Source organism: Hyaena hyaena, unplaced genomic scaffold (assembly GCF_003009895.1).
Source record: "Hyaena hyaena isolate Hyena2069 unplaced genomic scaffold, ASM300989v1 scaffold_178, whole genome shotgun sequence".
Taxonomy (NCBI): domain Eukaryota; kingdom Metazoa; phylum Chordata; class Mammalia; order Carnivora; family Hyaenidae; genus Hyaena; species Hyaena hyaena.
In genome coordinates, this window is record NW_024080807.1 from 209,945 (window position 1) to 226,522 (window position 16,578).

General features: G+C 41.4%; 1 protein-coding gene across 1 annotated transcript in view; it reads left to right on the forward strand.

Moving 5' to 3' along the window:
• Positions 1-481: 481 nt before the first annotated feature.
• MOXD1 (monooxygenase DBH like 1) overlaps positions 482-16,578 on the forward strand; it is an 89,415-nt gene continuing 73,318 nt past the window's right edge. The window contains exon 1 of the mRNA XM_039240431.1: positions 482-751. Within this exon, the coding sequence (XP_039096362.1) occupies positions 482-751 (270 nt within the window). The remainder of the gene's footprint in view (positions 752-16,578) is intronic.

Sequence of the window (16,578 nt, forward strand, 5' to 3'; positions counted from 1 at the left end):
CAGCTCCTCCCCTTCCCTCATAGATTAAACTTGTCCTCCCTCACCAATTTCTCCTTGCCGCAGGGATTCACCCCGCACCTCCTCCTTCACCCGCACCCCCCACCCTAAGGCCCCAGCAGGTGCCCACGCTCTCCCAGGATGAGCAAACCCTCTCCTTTGCCCCGGGCCCCAGTCCCCTTTTCTCATCTTCTGCCCTCTCCACCCAGGACGCCCCTCTCTTCCCTCCCCACGGAACCCAGGCCCCGGGGACCAAGCCCGGGGTGCGGGGCGGCAGGTGGATGGGCTGTGAGCCCGACGGGCCCAGGGTCGCCCGCGGCGGGGCGGGGGACTGGGAGCGGGGGGAGCCCCTCCCGGCGGGCGGGCGCGCGGCGGGCCGAGGGGGCGGGCCCAGGCCTCCCGCGCGCGGCCGCCGCCCCTCGAGCCGCCTGCTCGCTCCGCCAGTCTGCGCGACCCAGGTGCCGGCGGGCAGGAGGCGCCGACGATGTGCTGGCCGCTGCTCCTGTTGTGGGGGCTGCTCCCCGGCGCGGCGGCGGCGGCGGCGGCGGGCTCGGGCCGGGCCCTCCCGCACCGCACCCTCCTCGACTCCGAGGGCAAGTACTGGCTGAGCTGGGGCCCGCGGGGCGGCCGGCTCGCCTTCCGCCTCGAGGTGCGCACCGCCGGCTACGTGGGCTTCGGCTTCTCGCCCACCGGGGCCATGGCCTCGGCGGACGTCGTCGTGGGCGGCGTGGCCCACGGGCGGCCCTACCTGCAGGTAAGCGCGTCCCCTCCGGGAGTCCGGCCCGCCGAGCCCCGTCCCGTCCAGCCCCCAGGGCACGCGCGGGTACGGGCGTCCCCGGGGCCACCCGATGTCCCCTGCGGCGGAGGCTGGACGCCACCGCACCCCGCAGCCCCGGTCCCGCAGGCGCTCCTCTGGGCGGTCAGCTCCCGCACCCCCGGAGCCAAAGGCGCCTGCGGCTGGGCTCCCCACTTCCCCCGCCCGGCCCCGAGTTTTTGCCCCGGGAAGCTGAGCACGGGTGACCTCGGGCAGCTTGTCCCTGAACGCTCTCCTGTCCCCGGCAGGCATCCCGTTAACAGATCCCCTACGTACACACCTGCCACGCATCCCCATTCGCCCCTAATGGGGAAGGAGAGCGACCCTTTGGGGATCTAACGGGACGGCTCTCGGGGTTGGAGGGACTTGTGAGCTTTATAGCACTTTGCTGTCTTGCTGTCTACGACCAGGATCCCAGAGCTTCCCAAATCATAGCTATTCTGGAGTCCCAGGCACGGAGCTGAGGTCCGCTGCCTCATCTGAGATCATTCAAAGATCCCCAAGAATTCTTTAGGAACTTTGCTATTCTGGGAGCCCGTTAAAACGCCGCATTCAGAGACCTGCAAAGTCTTCAGTTTCCCCGGGCAAAATCCTCTATTAAGCGGAGAAACTTCTCGCAGTATTACTTTAATAGCCAACAAAGTTAATTTGACAGCTGCTGATTTGCTTTGAAAGAGTCAGAGTAGATATGTTGCCTGTTCACAGGCATGCCTATTTATGCATGGGGGGGGGGGGGAGAAAAGAATTGTGAGGTAACCAGAATGATTAGGTGGTTAGGTTTTCTGGACATCTTTGTTTATTTGATCTCGACAACATTTGGACACTTTTCCACAGTTACATAACATCGTGGTGACTATACTCTTACTTATAAAAGTTCATCCAAAAATACTGCCCTTTGCTAAAAGTCTCTTCTTCCAAATGAAGACTCCTTGCGGTTCTGGCATTGTGTTAAGGTTTGATGATATGAAAATCAAAGACCCCGATGGATTTCAAAGTGCCTTTCTCAGTAACTTTATTCCTGACTTCTAAGTTTGATTTCCACAACTTTCTGGCCGAGATGCCATCCAATTTTAACCCTAATTCTGTCACTGAGCTATTAACTCTGGGTAGAAATAAAGAAAATGACAGTAATAAAAAGTTCCAAACCATCCCATTGTCTGTTTTTTCGTAAATTAATCCTCCCCTCCCAAAATAAGTATGCTACAGCTCCAATAAAGTTAAGTTTTATGAGGATGGAGAAAAGAATTGTGACTGCACTTTGTTGAAGTCATTGATGCATACATTTCTTCCTGCAGCAGACATTACATTTGTCAACCAAGAATTTGACTCCAAACATGGGCCTCACTGGCTAGAATAAAGTAACTCTCTTCTGATATGAAGTAGAAAATACCTTATTTAAATACTTATTTAAGCCAAGTCTTTTTGTTTGTTTGCTTGTTTGTTTTGGGTGGGGAAGGTAATAGACCCCTTAATTCTCCTTGCATGTTTTGTTGAAAGGGACATGGAAAATCTTACTGTGGTAATGTCCTAAAACAGGGTATACTTTATAATGTTTATTTATTTTTGAGAGAGAGAAAGAGAGACAGATAGACAGAGTGCAAGCAGGGAAGGAGCAGAGAGACACACACACACACAGAATCCGGAACAGGCTCCAGGCTCTGAGCTATCAGCACAGAGCCTGACATGGGGCTCAAACCCAGGAACCCCAGAAGATCATCACCTGAGCTGAAATCAAGATGCTTAACTGACTGAGCCACCCAGGCACCCCTAAGCAGGGTATACTTTAAAGGATAACTTGATATTGCTTCTCTCCAGAGAGTAGCATTTCTAGAAAGCCCATCCAATTTGATATAAAGTGAAAGACCACGAGTAGAGTCCTATTTCAACATGCCATAACTGGCCCATAACAAAAACAGACTTCATTAATCTAGAGTGTTTTCACACTGCTGGTGGTTCTCATAAAGACTGCATGAGAATTGACTAAGCGCTCTTTGGGTTGGCTTTGAACCATGGAACTTTTCTTAAAATAATCAGTGAATACCTATCACTATGAGATAAACCTTAGAAAACGGTCACTTCCCCGGTATATTTAATGAGCACGAAATAGGATATTCCTTTCCATCTTTATTTTTAAGGAAATAAAATTCTTATTTTCATATACAAATGGTAATTATTTTCTTAGTGGACTGACATCCTTTACTGGTCTATTTCCTACGACATATAGAATACAGTAAAAACTATGCTAGTCAGTTATGTGGAAAAAATTATTAAAAACCTCTTTAATCAAAAACACCAAACACTGAAAATAAAATGAAATGTATCAGCTCCAGCTGGGTGGTCTAGGCTAGGTGATTGTCCAAAACTTGAAATCGAATCTTCTCTCTAAAAACTATTAATTTGAGAGTCTTCATACAGTGGTGTAATAAGGCTATCCTCAGCAACTATACCGAAAGGTAAATAGGGTTCTTAAGCAGTGTATTCAATTCAATTAGTAGACTGGCTTTCAGGTAGTTTTGCTTCCAGTGAGAACGAACTTTGCAAGACAAAGCATTAGCTCCCTGAAGCGGGGGGGGGGGGGGGGGGGGGTGTGGAGGGCTCAAAAGTATACGCAACAGCTGCTGAAGATTGGAGATGGCTTCAAGCTGCCTGGTAATAACCCAAGTTGACACCCCAGTCACCTCCCCTTGTGGCTTTTTTTTTCATATATTTTATGTCATCCGTTCTTATCTAATTTTTAAAAACTTGACCTTTAGATGTATTTTTTTAAATCATTCTGACTTCCATTTTGCTGATTATCTTAAACTTTTCAGTAAGATCTGAACTCCTGGATAACTGTGTGAGAATAAATTCCAGCCAACCAGTAAAGAATTGTTGGTTAAAATAGATACCACAAACCCACATGCCTTTGAGGTCAGACAGCAAGTATAACAAAGTAATGGACTTGATCTAATGCAACAGACAGGACAGAGGATTGAGGAAAAAAGAGTTTTTGTGACCAAATTGCTGTTACATGGGAATGCAGATCAAGTATTGGCAGATCTTCTGTTTTTGTTTTTGCTTTTTTGGGGGGAGAAGACAGAAACTTAGATGTGGGTAAATCCGATTACTAAATACTGGCGGCAATTCCATTTTGTGCAGAGCACCATGTAACCATGTAGAACATGTATGTACACACAATTTTAGTTGAGATATAGCCCATGGACAACTTAATCTGGGGCCAAGAGGGAAAAAGCTAAGGTTAGTGAAGAAATGACCCAAATTATGAAAAGCCATGAAAGGCAGAGAGCCAAAGTCCCATGTCTCTTCAGGCCCCGCTTTTCTGTGCCAAGAAATGTCTAGTGTCAGAGGGGACCTTTTCTTTTCTTTTTTTTTTTTTTTGGCTGTCTCTTGTCTAACAAACCAACTCAAGACATAGTGGCTCAATACAGGGACACTTCGTTTGCTCACCCACCTGCAACTTGAGGAGGAGCTAAGTGGGGACAGATCTCTGTTTTACCTGATGCCAAGTCCAAAGTGAGTGGTTGGAGTCACGCAGCTACTCAGCTTCTTCACAGCCGAGTGGCTGGGTCCTAAGAGTGAATATCCCGAGAAACTGGATAGCCTTTTGTAACTTAGCTTTGAGGAATCTTCTGTTCTGGTCCTATCCTATCTATTCAAGAGGAAACGTAAACTCCAATATCACAGGGGAATGGAATATGCAAATGAGGCCATCTTTGCAAAATACCTCCTTCCACACCCATCCCCACTGACTTGTCACAGTCTCCTTACCACCACTTGCAAGTGTCTGTCTACTCGAGCATCTAATCTCTCTTGACGCTGCTGAGATTGGGAGGCGATACTTATTCACCTTCTTTCCTCGTACCCTCTCTCCCACACCACTCACAAGGAATTAGTGAACACTTAGTTCTCCTCCTCCATACACCCCTGCCAAAAAAGACCAGTGAACCTCTACAGCCCCATCTTTTTCAGTGGTTGCCAATCAGTAATTCAGGGTTGGACCCAATGAGAATACCTCCGGAGGGCAGTGTGACATTTACTTGTGGGCTTGTGGAGTGAAAAATCAAATTTTGATTTCCTTGCCTCAAGGCAATAGGCTTGGCCACCCTTAAACCTAGAGACCCAGAGATGAGGCATTATGGAAATTTGCCCTTCCCCTTTTGTAACCCACCAACCCAGCCTGGAGAAAGTTCCTCAGATGGTGTATAACCAGGTACCATCTAATGGGAGAGAAAAATGTTGTTGGGAGGTGGAGCCTGTCTCTATCAGATACACTGTTGTAGAGCAGCTTGCTCTTGGCGTGATGTGACCCCTCGGATGCTGCTGAGGTCAGTTTCTGCACTGTCTTTCACAGGATTGCCCGGGGTGGGGGGTGGGAAGCAGGCTTTCCTCTTGCATTGGCTTTTGAAACCTCACTATTTTCTCTCAATGAATTAACTCAACTCTCACTTCCCTGATGGATTCATGTCCTTTCCTTGTACTTTGCCCCTTTTTGACACGGTGCAATCCCACCCCCACCCCAGCCACTTAGCAACTGTGGGTCCCCATTGGAGGCAAGTAATCCGGGTTGATGAATGCCTAGTTTGTGTGAGTTAAGAGAAGAGGGCAGCATTGTCGGATGTGCCCATTGAATTTGCACAAAAATTGATTCACTCTTCCTTTGGGGGTAGAAATCACTAGTGAATGGAGGCTGAAGCATATGTCATCATTTGTTACAGGCTTGTGGTGTTGGCTGTCTCTAAAACTGAAACATTTCTGTGCCGAGAAGTAAGTCTTCAGCAGCCGGGTAATTGCTGCCGGGCTGCTCGCTGAGGAAGTGCTTGGAAATTGTGCTGTGATTTGAAATCACAGAAAACAGCGAGCATTCTTTGTGGTTAACGATGTGCTGCTTTTAAGTGCGCCCCAGCCAACGGCAACAAAGAAATGTTTGGAAAGCAAATTGAAAAGCTGTAAGGGAAAGATGAAGAGAGCCTACAGTCCTGACACAGCTCAGCTGGGGCTTTGTTAAGAGATATTTATAAGTCTTCAGATTATGCCCCCCTCCCCACACACACCCCAATTTCCAGATGACGAGGGGATCTCTCCAAGCTTCGTGCTTTGTGCATTAGTAGTAAGGACACACGCACCAGTGTAATGCTCCACACAAGATGATACTCTTCAGCTGTGTGGTTCTCCCTGGCAGAGCAGATGATTTCAAAATGCCAGCCTGAGGAAACAAGGCAGACCTGAGAACCAAGGGAGCGATACACCTGAATTGACCAACAGTGTTCAAGGCTTTGAACAGCCAATGGCATATTTCTGGACTCTGGGAAGGGAAGGCAGAGTCCACTTCAAAGCTTATCGATTCTTCTTCTTCTTTTTTTTTTTTTTTTGGTAATACAGCCCTATTACAATAAAGTTGCTGGCAAAAGGAATGAATTCATTATACATCATCGTGTTTTTGAAAATGTTTGGTCCATATGTAAAAAAAAAAAAAAAGACAAAACTGTGCATATGGATGCCTCACAAGGCTGTTTATTGTAACTTAAGAAAATAACTAGTACAGAACTTTTAAATAGAAAGTTATTTCTCCAGGAAACTTCTTCCCAGTCTGTCTTTTAACTTAAAAAAAAAAAAAAAAAAAAAAAAAACTGCTCATAATGATAGCATATAGCACATAAGCAGAAAATTCTACAAAAATAACTTCAAATGGATACTTTTGTTAACTGTAAAGTTAGAATAATATATCTAGGGTTATGCAAATAATGTATAGACCAGATTTAATTTGCTGTTGAGGTCATTCCTATTCATCTCATATAGCCCAAAATTATGAGAAGATCTTTAAACAATTATTGCTTTTATAAGTTAAATGTTGATTTTGTGTATTGTTGCTCTTAAGAGTTCAGAGTTCAGGGGCACCTGGTTGGCTCAGTCGGATGACCATGTGACTCTTGATCTCAGGGTTGTGATTTCAAGCCCCACATTGGGTGTAGAGATTACTAAAAAATAAACAGACTTAAAAAGAGCTCAGAGTTCAGTTGATTCCCCTCAAATTTTCTAACTTTCCCCACACCCCCAATTTTATAGCTGAGAAACTGAGTGTTAGGTACCTGTTAAATGGCTTGTTGGAGGCCATACAGATCAGCAGCCTGGATTTATTTCCTCTGAGTTCTGATTTGCTGTTCTTTCTTCTGTAGGTAAGCAGTAGCACCCATAAACTCAAATTCCAGGGGCACCTGGTGGCTCAGTCAGTTAAGCGTCCAACTTGATTTCTGCTCAGGTCATGACCTCATGGTTTGTGGGATCAAACCCCGGCATCGGGCTCTGTGTTAACAGCATGGAGCCTGCTTGGGATTCTTTCTCCCTCTCTTTCTGCTCCTCTCCTAATTGTGCATGCATTCTCTCTCTCTCTCTCTCTCTCTCTCAAAATAAATAAACTTAAAAAATACATATTCCGGGGCGCCTGGGTGGCGTAGTCGGTTAAGCGTCCGACTTTCACTTAGGTCATGATCTCGCGGTTCGTGGGTTCGAGCCCCGCGTCGGGCTCTGTGCTGACTGCCAGCTCAGAGCCTGGAGCCTATTTCAGAGTCTGTATCTCCCTCTCTCTCTGACCCTCCCCTGCTCACGCTGTCTCTCTCTCTATCCTAGAAGTAAATAAAAATAGTTAAAAAAAAAATACATATTCCAACTTTCATCCTTACTAGTGAAAGAACATGTATCATGAAATCCATATTAAAACAGATTGGCAAAATAAAAACAGTATTTCTCTTACTTTTGTGCCACTGTAAGTGTCACAGAGATACATTTGTATCATATGAGTTTTCAATCACTGAGTTGTTAATATATGCCATACATTTTGATAAGTCCTTAAAGTGTGTACTATCCTGTAATTATGATGATATCCTTGTGAGAACAATGTCTTATTTCTCCCAGTTTGTAGATGTATAAAGTTGAGGCTTCAGGTCACACAATAGGGAGTCACTTGTGACTCTCACATGACTGAGTGACATACTTACCTATAGGCAGTGAATATTGGAATGTTCGTTCACTCATTTAACCAATGACTGGTTATAAGGGCATAGCATTAAGTGAGGTGAAGTCGGTGGTATCATGGAGCTCACAGTTTGGTGGGGGATAAAGAAGTACATAAACAAGAAAAATATAAGGAAGTGCTGAGAATTAAAATAGAGATGTGATAAGGGGTAACCACGTGGCTATTTCAGACAAGGATGCTTATAATCAAGACATGAAGGGAAGCAAATGTCCCAAGTCTTAAAGGTTGTCTTTGGAGATTAATCATAGTGTTTACAACTCAAAATATTATATACTATGAAGAAGATTATCTGGCATGTGCATCAAAGAAGTTAGTAGACTTTGAATATAGGAAACTGCCTACCTGGAAGAAATATAATTAATGTTTTAACAAATGTGTCTGATCCACACAAGCTCTCTTTTCTATTTCTGTGGCATTTCTACACAGATGTTTAGTAAGCTACACTAGAGTCTCTCAAGCTTTGATGATAGAGACTTGGTGATTTTCTAAGAGTGAGTTTCTTTCTTAATTCTAGGTGCGAATGCTTTTTCTCTTACACTCTGTTCTTTCTCATCTGTAGTAACATTAGAGACCTAAAGAACGTGGAGAAGCTAGATTAACAAAACTACATGTGCCTGTAGATTTCTATCTTTTAGGCAATTTTTAAACTAAAACTCTGAAGTCTCAGCTTGTTAGATAAAACTAAGTTGCTGTCCTTTTCCACCCCACAAATGTCGTGCTCTGAAACTGACTTATACAAGGAAACTCATGGGTCGAGCTAGGCCTGCTGGTACTTGGACATCCAGGGCCAGAATGGAATCATGCTGTGACAGATCACAGCCCAGTGATGAGGAGCAGAGCCAACAGAGAGCCGAGAACTGGGAAAGATACTTCCTATGCCAGAGCTCCCGAACTTCTCTGTGTATTAGCATCACTTGGGGGCTTTTAAAAAATTCCAGTGTCCAGGTAACCGCCCTCCCTCTCCCATACCAATTAAATCACAGTCTGAGGAGGTGGACAAATGTTTTGAAGTTTCCCAGGTGATTATGATCAGCAGACATATTCGGAAACTACTGATCTCATTTGGTCAAGTTCTTTGCTAGGAATCAGGTGACTCCTTTGTGGTAGACCTACAGAAGCTTCAAAGATTCCAGGCTTTGGGCATGGGCATGCAAAGGAGAACTCCATACACAGCAATTCAGAGTGCCTTTGACGTTTGATGTTTGAAGCACGAGCTAGCATATGTTTGGATGCTGAAAGTTATTTTATAAAATAGAAGAATAAACTGGATTTCCCTAAAATGGGAATGCTTCTGAGATGAGTTTAACAAAGCTATTGACAATTCTAAGTATATTTTTAAACTTACATGCTGAAACAAGAGTAGCAATGAGAAGACTGTAGGTAGTGGTGTATTTCAACATATGCTTGACCAGAAATCTCTCTCCTTCTCATACTCTCCATCATTTCTACACAACTTTTGCCAGTTGGTACTAGCTGCTTTATTTCTAGGCAACAGGAATATCTGCCCACACAGAGTCTAAAATTTATAAGTTATATATGGCTACAGGGCATCAAAGGAACGTTAATAAATGAAAGTTCTAGATAATTCTCAGCCTGTATTTAAGCCAAGGGACATGTTCCACTTTGAAATCTTTCATTAGAATTAACAGTAACAAAATGCTCTCCCTTTGTATTTGGAAAATTTCTCAAGTGTCTTTCCAGTTAGGTGAATAGATACCCTCTCCCTGCCTTCCTCCATTCTCCAAGCTTACTAATAAGCAGTGAAATGCCCTAAAGCCATCACCACAGAAGGGAGAAGGAGAAAAAGTAGCAGGAGTGGTAGATAATTAGTATTTTATTAGGGTATGGATGGAACATTTACAAGTTGATGAATGTCAGTGTTGCCACATCTTCCCGAGGTACCAAGACCAGTTCCGTGTACTTGGCAGGTCGTCAAGAAATCCCTGCTGAATAACTAACTGCCGAATGATTAAAAGCGGGAATTCTTGGTGTGAATCCCAGCACTGCTGGCTACATAGTGGATGCGTGGTCCTTGGCAAACCCTTCCCCTCTCTAAGTGACAGTTTCCTTTATGAAGAAGGGACTCTTGACATCGAAAGCATGGGGTTTGGGTGAGGGTTAAGTGAAATAGGCATGTAAAGCTCTTAAGCAAAGCATGTGGCACATTGAAAGTACTTAATAAATACAGCATATTATTGTAATCAATCAAGCAATCAGTGAAATGTCAGAATTGTCAAAAGATGACATGGAGACAAATATGGCAGCTTTTCAACTTGGGGAAAAGGTATCTGCTAACGGTATAGATGGGGATATTGATAACAATTTTTAAGAAAATCTGAGGACAAACTTTAAGCAATTGATTTGTGAATACTCTGCAATTATAATGACTAGAGACCGGCCTGGTTTCAACAAACACAGATTATACGGACAAGACTGCATTTTCTCTTGCATTTGATTTGCCGGATGTGGAGTTGTAGTATTAAATAAATGGTGCATCTGAATGATGGTAAGGTAATTAGCAAGGTTTCCCATGATTTCTTTCTTTTATTTTTTTTAAATATTTTTATTTCTAGGAGAGAGAGAGACAGGGTGAGCAGGGGAGGGTCAGAGAGAGAGGGAGATACAGACTCTGAAACAGGCTCCAGGCTCTGATCTGGCAGTCAGCAAAGAGCCCGACATGGGGCTCGAACCCACGAACCGTGAGATCATGACCTAAGCAAAAGTCGGACACTTAACCGACTAAGCCACCCAGGCGCCCCCCATGATTTCTTGTATAAGATGACTAATAAAGTTGAGTTTGTTACAATCATAAATATTTAAACATTCATGCCCCAAATATGTTGATAACAGACTATCTGCATTAGACTACAGGATAAAGACTCAAAGATGGTGATATATTAAAATAATGAGAGGACACTCAAAGTTAAAAATTCACTGAGAATACAAATAGAATTAAACACTTGGTTAAAAATGTATAAAGTTGAATTTAACTGGAATTCATATGGAAAAGGTCTGTAAGGTTATTTTAAACTCAAAACATGTGTTTGCTATACACACAGATGCAATATTAGCCTATAAACTCTGCTGTTTACATCAAGGAGAGTAATATTGACATAGTACTCTGTACTAGGCTAATCACATCAGAAGATAGGTTCTAGAATAACATTTTAAAAAATATTCTAAAAGAGGATTACAAACAGGGTTGAAATATCTGCAAATCAGGGTTCCCTGGGCAATGGGAAACAGTTTTCAATGTTGTGCCCAGAGAATAAAATGATTAGAAGAGACGGGATCATTGTTTGTAGAATGGTGGACAGTCTTCCTCAAGAAATATGGATTAGATGCTCCCTGTTAGGCTCCGGAAGGAAGAAAAAAAGACCCAATTAATACACATTAAAGAGTAGAAGATTTTAGCTTAATATAACAAATCCATTTCTGACAGTGAGAGGTCTTAAAATTGAACGGGTTGCCTTGCGAAGCTGTAAATTCATGAGCTTGTCACTCATGATGCATTAAATACTGTGTAATCATCTCTTTAAAAGTATTTCTGGGAGAAATCCTTTGGTGGGAGCTAGGAACAGGTGTCCCTCAGGTTGCCTTCCAGCTTTAGTGAGATGCTGAAAATAACTTTATTCTGCATGCATGCATTTAGGTTATTCAAGACCTTAATAGGAGAGAAGATACTAGCAACTATATTGGAAAGTGTTGATGTTTTTTTAACTTGTCTCACGAGTTGTCCTGTCTCTGTGAGTGGGTGGGCCCTAGGCCATTATAGTGCCTGTGAGAGAATTTCATCTCTCTCCCTACTATGTATTTCACTATATTTGATTTATGTTTAGTGAATGTATATTAGTGGATGTGTGTTTGAAATCTGAAAAAAAAATAAAGAAAAAGAATGCTTCGTGACTTGTACATAACTCAGAAGAATTGGGAGGGCTTCAAGAGGGAAGCTGAATGTGAAGTTGGTGAATTTTTGAAACTTGATCGCTGCATTATTTTGGTTTCTCTCCTACCAGTCTGCATATTCTCTGTCTTCTGACCTTCCCACTGGGATGTCTAGGTAGGCCTCTCAAATTTAATCTTACTCACCTCAACCTGTTTCTTTCCCAGCCTTCCCAGTCTCAGTAAATGGCACCTTCTGGTAACTCTGGTAAAGAATTAGTAGTCATACTTTTTTCTTCTCTTTGCTTCACCCCACATATGAAACACATGTTCAGGTTCTGTTGACTCTTCCTCTAAACTAAATCTAAAACCTGCCCACTTCCCTTCAGTTTTACCATGAGCACTCAAGCACAGACCACTGGGACCACCACATGACTCCTGTCTTCTGACCTCCACTCTTATTCCTTGGCATCCTCAACATGGTAGTTGCCATATTACACACACACACACACACACACACACACACACACACACACACACTTCATGTCAATCAGAATATATCACTTGCTGCTTAAAGCTGGGATGACTTTGATAGAAGCTTAGTATTAAATTTGAACTTTCTACACTAACCTATAAGGTATTGCAGTGCCCGGGGCCTCATTTGATTCCTGTTGACCTCTCTCCTGGGCGCTATATAGTTCATCCTACTGGCTTTTATTTGCTTCATCAGAATGGATACCCACCCCCATTCAAATCCTTTCCAATAGCTACTCTCTCTTCCTGGAACCTGCTTCCTCCATATTTCTCATGGCTGGCTTCTAACTGTAGTTAATTTCTCAGAGTAAATATCATCACCTCAGTGGTGACTTTTCTGATAACTCAGCCTAAAGCCTTTCCAATTCTTCTCTATAATCTGTTTTGTTGTCTTTTAAGTACTTATTATCTAAGCATTTTGATTATATTATTATTAAAAATTTTTTTTAATTGTTTGCCTCCACCCACCCCAGACTAAACTGTAAGTTTCATTATAGTGTGGACTTTGTCTACTCTCCTGAATAGTCATGTGCCCTCAGGCCTACAGTAGAAGTTGAGGAATACTAGTTGCTCAATGAAATATGTTGGAAGAAAGGAGAAGAGGGAGGGAGGGAGGAAGGGAAGAAAGAAGGAAGGGAGGAAGGAAGGGAGGAAGGGAGAAAGGAAGGAAAGGAGGGAGTTTTCTTCTCAAATTTTTTATATCTTGCATTCACTGGTCATGGGCAGTTAAAAGAAGTCATGCAAACTTTAACAAACTTAAGCTGGTGGAATAGGATGCAATGAAGCTAAAACACATCTTATTTCTATGATAACATCTGAAATTGGTTTTTCTATTGAAGTTTATTATTAGACCTAAAGAGTCAAAATGTTCATTTTACACTCTATCTTTGATAATCCTATAATTATAGCAAAGTATTAAATTACTCTACATGAAAACTGAACTGAGATGATTGGCTGGAGGGGAAAACGCAGGATGTGTATTTTCAGAAGGTGGCACTTAAAGGGAGGCCAGATTGCTCAGGTGGGCCCCTCATTGCAACAGAAGCCAACAGGGTTTCTATTTTGGCATTCCAGTAGCTGTTTCACAGATCCCTTATTAGACCTAAAGAGTTTCGATTTTATCTGAAGTGGTTTCTAGAAGGCAAACCCCTTCTGTTTTGACATTCTTCTCCAATTTCTAAGATTAGTGAAGAAATGACATATTAAAACCAGCTTACACTGAAATCTGAAGATTATGTTTATGAAGTTTGTTTATCCAGTTTGTGATTTTATTTTAGGATCAAAGATTCTCTTTAACACAAAAATATTTATTATTATACTATCAATATTATTAAACCACCATAACACTTATTATAGAAGCTGATATTCCAAACAGAAATGTTTGAAGTAACAAGGCTTTTTGAGATTTCGAAAAAGAAGGAAAACTACAAGCACCTGTTGAAGAAAATGATGACAGATGGTAACATTTTTCTCAAGGTTCCTTTGCAGCTGTGCTTACATTCAGTTCTCCAGGCTGCGCTGGGTTTATTCATATCTTTTATTATACCCAGAAGGGTTTTCACTTCATCCTGTTTAACACAGTACCAGTGGAAGCTCTTTTCTGCTGCAGAGATTCTATTCAAGAGAGAGAAAAAGACTGACGATGCTTAAGAACCAATTTAACATCTGTGTAATCATGTTTTTTAACATGAGGTTGAAGCAATCTTGCGGATTATCACAGCCAGCTTTTTGGAGGTTAGTTTTAAAGTGGCAGTCAGGATCACTGCTGTCATGCTAACTGATAAATGCTGGTGGATGCTGATGCCGACTTACGTTACTCTTGCCACACAGCATTTTGAAACCTCAATGGTATATTTCATAATCTTTTTCAAAGCATAGTGTTCAAAAGAAAAAATATCCTGTGAGAACATGTTTCATTTTTATGACACAACCACGGATTAACTTTATTGCTGGAGTCTAATTATCAACTGAGATTTTCAAGGGTAGCAGGTAATATTCTATCTTTAAAAAATAAAACAAGATAAATAGCTGATTAAAATAATAATAATCCGCCATAAAAACCAAAAATGACAATTCTTATTAAAGTTGACCTGAATGTAGGCAGCTGAGTTAGAATATGATTGAAATCCACATAATGCCACTCATCTAGGGTAACATTACTTCACATTTCACTTTACAGAATATTAAAGCTGAATAAATATGAAGAAGAATGACTTCTGCAAATCGGCTTTATATTTACATAATTAAAACATCTTCAATTTTCATTTTTAAACTTTTACAAAATCTTTACAGAACCATGGTTCTCTGAGTCTCCTCAACCCTCTTGTCCTCATAAAGTCCATTATTAATGGTACTTAATTGAAGCCTACCTTTTATTTATCAAATTTATGTTAATTTTGTTATTTTGTATTTATGTTAATTTATATTAACATACAATATATTAACATACATAACATACATTAAAATACAAATTATTGTATTTATGTTAATTTATAATATATGCAATATATATCATACAATTGATTTTTATAATGGCTGACATCCAACTGTGCATTGTGGATCAATAATCCTATTTATTTTAAGTTTATTTATTTATTTTTGAGAAAGAGAGAGGAGAGAGAGGGAGAGAGAGAGAGAGAAAACGCAAGTAGGGGAGGAGCAGAGAGGGAGAGAGAATCCCAAGCAGGCTCTACACTGCCAGCGTGGAGTCCTGTGCCGGGCGTGAACTCACAAGCCACAAGATCATGACTTGAGCCAAAACCAAGAGTTGGATGCTTAACCAACTGAGCCATGCAGGAACCCCCTATTTTTATTTTAAAAGTACTGGAATATCAAGTACCATAGGAAGATGGCTGAGGAATGGTCTTTACCATGGATGTACGATAGTGCTGCATCTAAAGGACTGGGAGTGGGGAAAGGGGCACCATTTGGCTCTAATTGTAAAGGTGAAAATCAGGGATCAATAATGATCTGGGAGAATTCCATAAATATCTCATAAGTACTGCACAGTATGGTTTTGTGAATATAAATTTCTAAGTGATATTATTGGTATCAGATTCTTAATTGGTCGATGTTTTACTATCAGTTTCATTCTCCAGTTTATTTTTTCTCCAAGAAGATAATAGTACAAAATAAAGATTCCATTTAATTATCTACTGAGATAACATTTATCCCTTTGTCAAACTGTCAGGAAACCATTAACCTCACTGAGCATACTCTTTTAGGTTTAGCCAGTCTGCATGAAGGATTTTCAAGTTCAACTGTTCTTTGACTGACTTGCTTTCCTTTCATCTCTTCTTTTATCCCTCCCTTCCTTCTTTTCTTCCTCCTGGCAAGAATAGTTGAAAGATAGGAAATTTAGGATGCAGATTTTTTTTTTTTGGTCTTTTTCTCTCTTCTTGCTTCACTTAATTATCCTTTTAAGGTTTGCCAATATGTCATTTTTTTAATTGTATAATGTCGACACCATTAAGATTGTGTTTGGTTATAGTTCATGTATTTTCTTAACACAGGCTGAAGGAAGAAAGAAGGTACTTCTAGGGAATAATTTTGCACCCCCAAGTTAATCTATTCTCATACTATTAAGATGTGAATATTGGATTATGGTTCTTGAGTTCTTATCTTTTATTTCCATAAGTGTTCCCTTGTTTAGAATTAGCAAAAGGAAAGGCAGGATGCTCCTTTTAAAATTACACATATTTAATAAGCATCTGCAACATACGTCACTCAGGATCTAAATCCACATTAGAAAACATTTTGAAATTATGGTTTCTCTCTCTTAGATCTGTTTTTTTTTTTTTTTTTGGTCTTATTTCTTTAAAATACGTGGGGAATGCCCTCTTAGTGTAAAAGGATTTCAAAGAGCTGTTGTATGCATAAACTCTTTTTTTCTGAATCCTGATGTCAGTTCCATAAGATTCATGTCCATTTAGGGGCTAAAAGGTCACAACAATGTTCCCAGATTTCAATGCCAGATGTGTCTACATGGCTGATCTTGTAGACTCAACTCATCCCAAGCATCTGGTTAGGCACATTCCACACGGATCTTAACCATATGTAAATGTAATTGAGAGCAATTGGGAAAATAATGTCTCCCTCTTTTTGCTCCATTTACAGTGCACACAACTATATTGAAAGTACAAATTTATAACTGGTTGATAAGACTGGCTTTCTATTTTTAGGCAGTTACCACGTGGTTGAGAAGATAATTCTATGTCTAGAATATATTGCAGGCTACATGGGAATGCAAAAGAGGAGTCAGAATTCTAAGAGGGAATGATCATTTCCAGTTGGAATGATCAAAGAAAACTTCATAGATCAG